The 8,555-nt window shown below is 40.4% G+C and overlaps 2 protein-coding genes across 2 annotated transcripts; one reads left to right on the forward strand and one right to left on the reverse strand.

The window, feature by feature from the left end:
* Positions 1–1,296: 1,296 nt before the first annotated feature.
* LOC106765879 (subtilisin-like protease SBT1.8) lies at positions 1,297–4,974 on the forward strand. Its single transcript, XM_014650651.2, has 2 exons — positions 1,297–3,989; positions 4,138–4,974. Exon 1 carries the CDS (start codon positions 1,321–1,323, stop codon positions 3,676–3,678), a length of 2,358 nt encoding a protein of 785 aa, XP_014506137.2. The 5' UTR covers positions 1,297–1,320; the 3' UTR covers positions 3,679–3,989; positions 4,138–4,974.
* LOC106767571 (guanine nucleotide-binding protein subunit gamma 3) lies at positions 4,670–8,184 on the reverse strand. Its single transcript, XM_014652494.2, has 5 exons — positions 6,997–8,184; positions 6,230–6,282; positions 6,078–6,122; positions 5,952–5,996; positions 4,670–5,361 (listed from the first exon to the last, which is right to left on the reverse strand). Exons 1-5 carry the CDS (start codon positions 7,144–7,146, stop codon positions 4,968–4,970), a joined length of 687 nt encoding a protein of 228 aa, XP_014507980.1. The 5' UTR covers positions 7,147–8,184; the 3' UTR covers positions 4,670–4,967.
* Between the last annotated feature and the right edge of the window lie 371 nt (positions 8,185–8,555).

Below are 8,555 nucleotides of genomic sequence, written 5' to 3' on the forward strand. Positions count from 1 at the left end.
CACAACTTGCATCAAGACTTATGAGCATCCTTTCTTTACATTCTGAGACTACTACGTAACATTGTTCTGTGGCCATTTATTTTTTTTTGGTAGAAATTCATTAACTTGTTTTTCTTTACTAAAGAAAAAAACAAATCAAAATACAATAAAATTCTCAACGATAAAATCAAACAATAAAAATTTTAAATCTTTAAATTTTATTTAAAATTATATAAAGAAAAAATTAGGTTCTTTAATTTTTTTATTTATGTAAGTATTTTTTTTTTCTCTAACCATTTTATTTAATAATGAGTGTTTTTATAGTTGGGACTAGTGCGGAAATGACAGAGAAAATGTTTGAGTGAGAGAGATGAAAGAGAAAGGGTTGAGAGGAATGAAGGAGGTGACTAAGGGTTTGGGGTTTCTTTTTTTAGTTTTGAGAATGAAAATTATTAAAATAAGGTAAGTGTGTCTGATTTTTTTTTCAATTGGGACTAGAGTAGGATGACAGAGAAAAGGTTAGAGTAAAAGAGATGAGAGAGAAAGGGTTGAGAGGAATGAGAGATGCGGGTAAGGGTTTGGGGAATTTTTTTTTTTTTAATTTTAAGAATGAAAATTATTAAAATACCCTTAACCTTAAAACTTAGAATTCATGATATATAAGGATATTTTTGTCTACTAAAATCTGGTACACATTACTAAAATGTACCAACTGAAAAATAGGTGTACAAACCCACACACACACATATATATATATATATATATATATATATATGTGTGTGTGTGTGTGTATTGAAGACAAAAATATCTTCTTCACAAACTCAACTCCTATAGTCCAAAATCAGTGAATGACATGACTTGTATTAATATACTTTTTTACTAATATTTTCACAATTTCTTTTACAAATTAAAATTAACTTGTATATAAGTGAAAAGATTTTTCAAAAAAAAATAGTATGAAATAAAATTGAAAAAAAAAATCAAGAAGTTTTCTTTACCTAAAATCTATTGGACATATATTGATAAAGGTAAGTGTTAAAATAAAAGAGAAAAAGAACCATTCAAAATGAATTTAATTTTATAATCTTGTATATGTTTTGGTTTATAAAATAGTATTATCTTACTTAAAAGAATAAAAAAAATGGTATTTTTTTTTCTTTCTCTCTTTAAATTCTCAGTGTCATAGTCCAATGAATAAACTTGTGGTGATTATTGTCATATTGTTATTTTAACTATAATATCTTTAAGAAAAAAAAAAAGAGTTAGATTTGATGATGGTTGAAGGGGCAACACCTTTGTAAAAACTGAAAAGCCCGGTATTTTTAAACAAAAAGAGATATAATGAAATGTTGCCTTATAAATGAAAGCGGAGAAGAGGCATTGCATTCTAATGGTGTGATTAAGCACAAGGAACAGCAAGTCATGGAATTATTTTCAGTTTTTCTTTCTTCCATCTTCTCTCTGTCACTTCTCTTCGGCCTCCAACTCACGCCGCCGGTGTCTGCCAGGAAGAGTTACATAGTACACATGAAAGAGCGTCACGATCCTAGCGTGCACCCCACGCACCTTGACTGGTACACTGCCACTCTTTCTTCTTCTCCAGACTCTCTCCTTTATGCCTACACCTCTGTTTACAATGGCTTCGCTGCCACGCTTGACCCTCAACAACTCCACGCGCTCAGAACTTCCGACTCAGTTTTGGGTGTATACGAAGACACGCTTTACAAGCTACACACCACACGCACCCCTGAGTTCCTTGGTCTCCAAGCCCACTCTGAGTTTTGGGAAGACCTTGACCACGCATCACACAACGTCGTTATTGGGGTCCTTGACACTGGCGTCTGGCCAGAATCCCAAAGCTTTGATGATTCCCAAATGCCCCAAACCCCCACGCGCTGGCGGGGCACCTGTGACTCCGCACCTGATTTCGACCCTTCTCTTTGTAACAACAAACTTATTGGCGCTCGCAGTTTCTCCAAGGGCTATCTCATGGCTTCTGGTAACTCCAGAAAGCCCAGAGACATTGCTTCGCCGCGTGACCGTGACGGCCACGGTACGCACACAGCCTCTACGGCAGCAGGCTCCGTCGTCTCCAACGCCACGCTTCTTGGTTACGCCACCGGCACCGCAAGAGGGATGGCGCCGCAGGCGCGCGTGGCGGCTTACAAAGTCTGCTGGACTGACGGCTGTTTCGCCTCCGACATTCTTGCCGGAATGGATCAGGCAATCCAGGATGGAGTCGATGTCCTCTCGCTCTCCCTCGGCGGCTCCTCCTCCGTTCCATACTACTTCGACACCATTGCTATTGGAGCCTTCGCTGCAGTGGAGAGAGGAATATTCGTTTCGTGTTCCGCAGGGAATACTGGACCCCGAAGCGGTTCTGTTGCTAATGTCGCTCCGTGGATCATGACCGTCGGAGCCGGCACACTGGACCGTGATTTTCCGGCGTACGCTACTCTTGGGAACGGGAAACGCTTTGCCGGCGTTTCGCTCTACAGTGGTGAAGGTATGGGAGACGAACCGGTTGGATTGGTTTATTTCAGCGACCGGTCGAACTCTTCGAGCAGCATTTGCATGCCTGGCTCACTGAACCCGGAGACAGTTCGCGGGAAGGTGGTGGTTTGTGACAGAGGGCTTAACGCGCGCGTAGAGAAGGGCACAGTTGTGCGCGACGCGGGTGGGGTGGGGATGATACTCGCGAACACAGCGATGAGCGGCGAGGGACTGGTGGCGGACAGTCACCTTGTGGCCGCCGTGGCAGTGGGGGAAAACGCGGGTGATGAGATTAGAGAGTATGCGTCGATGGATCCTAATCCAACCGCTGTTCTGAGCTTCGGTGGGACCGTGTTGAACGTGAGGCCGTCGCCTGTGGTGGCGGCGTTTAGCTCTCGCGGGCCCAATGGTGTGACGGCCCAGATACTTAAACCGGATATTATTGGGCCTGGAGTGAACATCTTAGCAGGTTGGTCCGGTGCAGTTGGGCCATCTGGGTCCGAAGACACTCGCAAAACGCGTTTCAACATCATGTCTGGTACTTCCATGTCTTGTCCTCACATAAGTGGGTTGGCTGCGCTGTTGAAAGCAGCGCATCCAGATTGGAGTCCAAGTGCGATCAAATCTGCCCTCATGACAACGGCTTATACCCACGACAACACAGAGTCTCCGCTTCGTGATGCAACAGGAGAAGAAGCCCTCTCCACACCATGGGCCTATGGGGCCGGTCATGTGAACCCACAAAAGGCCCTATCTCCTGGCCTTGTTTATGATGCCTCCACACAGGACTACATTGCCTTTTTGTGCTCCCTCAACTACACCAACGACCATCTCAGACTCGTGGCTAAGCATCCCGACGTCAATTGTTCCACAAAATTTGCTGACCCGGGTGACCTCAATTATCCATCTTTCTCGGTCGTTTTTGGAACCAATAAGGTTGTACGGTACACGCGCACGTTGACCAACGTTGGGGAGGCGGCATCTGTGTATGACGTGGCGGTTAGCGCGCCGTCCTCTGTGGAGATAACGGTGAATCCTAACAGGGTTTCGTTTACAGAAGTGGGGGATCGACAAACGTACACGGTGACCTTTGTGTCGAATAGGAGTGTTAATGATTCGGTTGCTTCTGAATTTGGTAGCATCATGTGGAGCAATGAAGAACATAAAGTTAGGAGCCCGGTTGCTTTCACATGGACATATTTTTGAGGTTTTATTATTATCTAGTAGGCCATAGGCTGTAGAGTTTAAAGCAAAGAAGCTGCATGCATGACTTTACCAGTCTTTAGGTACATTGCTGTTGCCATCACTCCAGACTGAACTTGTTGTAATAACATATTCTACAAAAGCTATGGCAACACGACAGTAGTTAACACAACACCTCATCATGTGCCATACAACGCCTTCCTTTAACTATTAATTTCAAAGTTTCAGATTTTCACCATCTAAATCAATTTTATCCAAAGGTTTAGTGATTAGAAGAAGCTGAAGCAGAGGTAGAGTAAAAAAGACAGGGAGATGTAAGTAACGACCATATTTTTTGAGTTTTTCACTGATCCCGGGATCTGGTGACCGATTTCACAAATATAGAAACAGATCACGGACAATTTTGCGCTCCTGAGCACCCATGTGCAACTGATGCATTTTTTTTCTTCCTGTTTGGTACAGGCCTGCAGTTAAAGGTGGTGGCATGTTCTACCGCAGTACATACTACACACGGTCATTTCAAAGTTAACGCTTCCTCTGAATTACTAATTACTAGTTATTTCGAAGGGTCTTATTCCAAACGATCTCGGCCATGAATGGCTACTAATCGGTGTACCAAATGAAAAGACATTTCCTGTGTCCTGTGTCCTCTGTCAGTTATGCAGAAAAAGGTAGTTCACAGCAATCACTTATTTTCCTGCCGTGCCATTTGATTATTTAGTCGATCATCAACTTTCTGGTAGGACCACAGGGATTGAAACTTGGAGGAAAAAAAATCAATAAGACAAAAAAGAAAACACTTTTTCATTTCTGTTTTCGGAGATAAAACGCTTTATCCTTATCGTGTTTTCAGGAAGCTTACAGGGGTTACAGCATGGAACATGAGTTCAACTAACTTTAGCTTAGTCATCAAGGTCCATTAAAATGAGAGATTGATATTATAACACTTATACTACACTTCTTTTTGCATTTTAAAAAATGGAACAAACATTGATTAAACTGATCAAAGCATGCAATCGTAATCAATAGCCATTTTCTACTATTTGGGTCTTTCACTTCACTCGCTCAACATTGGAGATTGACAACGGCAGAGGGTCGAACTTATCTGACCCACAATTACAAACGGAGCTACTACATTTGCTTGGAGTATCCATATAGCGCACAATCTAACTTACAACATTTATAACCCTTTATATTTCCAAAATTTATACTCTAGCTATTATGAATGCAATTTTGATAACAAAAGCTTCAGATTTTTTTTTTTTTTTGCTGTTCCTTTTGGAAAGAATATACTAGCAACATAAACAACATGGTCTCCAACATGACTTTGTACAACAGCAACATGAGGTTACCTTTGGACAGCTTGGGCAAGAGCATGTGCAGGTGCATTTGCAACTGCAGCAAGAGGGGCAAGATGGACAAGTTGGACATCCAAAATTGCAACTACGTGGGAGAGTACAACAATTTCCAAAACCACAGCTCTCTTTACAGAAATATGATTTGGGGCAAGAGCAGCAACAGCTCCACTTTGGTAAGGAGCAGCATTTGATGGATGGAAGACAACTGCAACTGCAACTGCATGGTTTGCAGTCACAACAACAGCGTGGCAATTTTAGTGGTAAAGATAATCCTTCACAGCAGCAACAGCAGCAGCAGATCCAAGAGAGGTTAAAACAGGGCATACCACTGCACATAAACAGGTTACTTGTGTTATTCATGAATCATGATAGTTATCAAATAAGGCTTACTATGAAAGGGTGTGCTGCTTCGATAAATGAAATTTAACCAGCTTATCAATCATCAATCATTTTCTGATGGCAACCCCGGTTTATCTCAGTTCAGGTACACACTACCGTTAGCATAATGCATGATTCAGCCACATTCAAACAAGTTTGTTTGATGCAGAAAATAAAAAGAAGACAAAGATAACATAATAATTGTAAAAATTCTGAACAGCACAAGTGTGTTGTTCCTTAAAGCTAAACCAGCTTCACAGAAAGAGTGCTTGAGATTGATGCTTATAGTCTTTCTTGTCATTCATTCCTTACAACAAATAATTGAAGGTGTGGGAAAACAAACTAAACAGTTTTGCATCAGATAGAAATCAAGAAATTAAAAAATCCCACTTATCATTTAGTATAAAAAGGCAGCTAGTTATTGTGCTTGATAAAATTATTATATTTGTATTCAACTTTTTAATCTATTTGCACCAAGACCAAACTCTTCTACTGATAAGGTTGTTATCCACATAAAGTAACGGCATAAAAAAGTGGTACCAGAGCCACTTCCAGAAGCGGCATGACCGGCTGTTCTTCTTGGTTCTGCTTGAAAGAAAAGAAAGCATAAGAATCACGATCTCTTTCAAACAGTAACAAATGATGAATGATGAGAACAGTTCTTACGTAGGTAACAGAGGATCTGCGTTTGCCATCACATAATCAGCAACCCTGCAACATTGTGGCATTCAATCAGCGATAATAGTTGAAACATCCTGAGGAATTTCTCATGTTTCATAATTTAAACGGCATTTAAGCAACTCTACAAACAAACATACTCTTTGCAGCATCTTGAAGCTGGTTGAAGACCCTCAACAGATTTCAATTCTTCCTGCTAGATGCAAGATTTTGTCAGTAAATTGATTTCGTCACCAAAAGATGTCAGAAAGAAACTGCAAAAACTCAACCCAATCGAAGTTGGCAGGTTTGACTGTACACTCATGGTGTCATCATGTTACAAGTTGCTAATACTATTCTAACACCACATCTAACCACTGAGAGGGGAAAGGGGACAAATAATTACACAAAAATGCTTTCAAACCACCCATTTCTTCCTTCATTGTTGTTTTCAAACAATCAATCAGCATCCACAGCTAAAAGATTCCACTGGCAAAAACAGCAATTTTGTGTAAATTGGTAAGGTTAGCTACTCCTTACATTAGCCACAGTAAAAGAGTAAATTATTGATCAAACCATTAGAAAACCTCCAAGGCAGAAGATCACTGAAAGAGGCAATGAATTTGTAAAAAGATTCAAAACCTTCTTTCCTTCTTTTAAAGAAAAAGTCACATTTACAGATAACCTAACTAAAAACTGCTTGGGAACCCTGACAGAGATCACCACATTAATTACTCTGTTTCAAGCTCAAAGGCAATCACAAAAAAACCATGTCAATTTGTTATGAAGGATAGTTGCACAAGACATGTCACATTACATTAGACTCCCCCCATTTCACATCCTCAAAAACTGAAGAGTGAAGTTACAGAAGAAGGCTGTAAGAGAGGGGTCTGAAATTTTGAAAGGAAGAAAAAACTGAAAAACCCACCTCGAGAAAAGTGATTTCCCTCTCGAGCATGTGAACCCTGGCTGTTTCACGGCGCTTCCCATACAAATCTGGATACTCCGGCGGGGATTTGGGGGAGGGAGGAGGCAGAGAGGGGAGGGAAGAAGAACGCAGGGTGGGAGTAGTGGCCATGGAAGGGAGAGAGAGAGAGAAAGAGAGGAGAGAGGGAGGGAGGGTGAAATGGACAGAACAAGAAATGGCAGGAGTAGCAGGCAGTAATAGCAGAAGTCCTTGTTGATGCACTAAGGAAGGGGGCACAAGTAACAGTAATGGTAAGTGACAAAGAAGAAGCGGCAAATGAGGTTAGGTGTGAATACCATACGAAAAGACTGTGGCAGGGGCAGTAAATAGGGCCTCTGACAAGGGATAATTAAGAAACACCCAGAACCCAGAAAAATACTAATAAACTAATAATTAAACCAAAATCCAAACTTGTGTTAAGGGGTTTGAGTTGAATTGAATTTGGAAAGAAAAAAAAGCAGAAACTGAAAAGAGTGATAATGAAGGTAGAAAGAGAGTCATTATTGTGGAGTGGGCAGAGAGGGCACGAGTGGGAGGGAGAAAGAGAAAATAAAAATTGGAAAAGAAGAATATGTATATGTGAGAAGAAGAGGGTAAGAAGAAAGGAGAGAGAGAGAGAGAGAGGCACATCTTTTGTGCATGGTGTAGTGTGTAAGGTAATAATAATGGTAAAGGGTATTAATTATAAATAGTAAAGACGGCTGAGAGAAAGCCTGCCACTGCAAGTTTCTGTACGAACCTATTTAGCAAAGTTGGAGGAGTGTTGATTGAGGGTTTGATTGAGATTTGAGGTTTCGTTTAGGCAAAGAAATGAAGTGAGAAATGCAATGTGAGTGTGATAGTGTCACAGTGAAAAATGGTTTTGCTTGTTTTGTTTATTTAATGTATTTGTTTTGTTTTGTGATGTGGTGGTGGTTCAGTGGAGGCAGCAAGAGCTAGCAGAGAGAGTGAGGAGTGTGGGGTGGTGTTGCAGAGACCAAGCGAAAAGCACGATGGGAATACCTCAGACCGCACGTGACCGCTGCGTAGGAAAGAGAAATCCTTCACTCTTCCACCACAACACCATTTTCAGAATCATCAACTCCTTTCTCTGTTACCCGACCCGACATGCACAACAATATTATTATTTTTTACTACATGTCCATAATTAATTCTATGTTTTATGTTTTTTTCAGATCCTAACTTTCCACTATTACATTAATTCAAAACTCTCTTTGCTCTGCTTCACTGGATACAAAAACAACAAACTTCAATTCAAATTTACCAAAACTTCAAATATATTTTGAAGAGATCTACCCATTTGATTCAACGGAAATGCACAGAAAATAACAACAAAAAAGAAAGAGATAGATTGATGTTTCTCATTTTTCAAATTCCTCTCAGTTGCTGGTTTGATAATATAATGTTATATTGTTCGTACCCAACAATTTGTACGGAAAATGAACATTAAAAAGTTAAATAATTAATCATGATTCTTGCATAATTGGTTATAGGGATTCAAATTTCGCTAAAAGTTATTC

Source organism: Vigna radiata, chromosome 7 (assembly GCF_000741045.1).
Source record: "Vigna radiata var. radiata cultivar VC1973A chromosome 7, Vradiata_ver6, whole genome shotgun sequence".
Lineage (NCBI taxonomy): Eukaryota > Viridiplantae > Streptophyta > Magnoliopsida > Fabales > Fabaceae > Vigna > Vigna radiata.

Bases quoted from the DNA above. Each gene is read 5' to 3' on its own strand.
- LOC106765879 (XM_014650651.2), top strand. From the start codon at position 1,321: ATGAAATGTTGCCTTATAAATGAAAGCGGAGAAGAGGCATTGCATTCT.
- LOC106767571 (XM_014652494.2), bottom strand. From the start codon at position 7,146: ATGGCCACTACTCCCACCCTGCGTTCTTCTTCCCTCCCCTCTCTGCCT. The intron at 5,997-6,077 runs GTAAGAACTGTT...TCTTTCAAGCAG, and splicing joins GCAGATCCTCTGTTACCTAC to AACCAAGAAGAACAGCCGGT. The intron at 5,362-5,951 runs GTACCACTTTTT...GTTTATGTGCAG, and splicing joins CGCTTCTGGAAGTGGCTCTG to TGGTATGCCCTGTTTTAACC.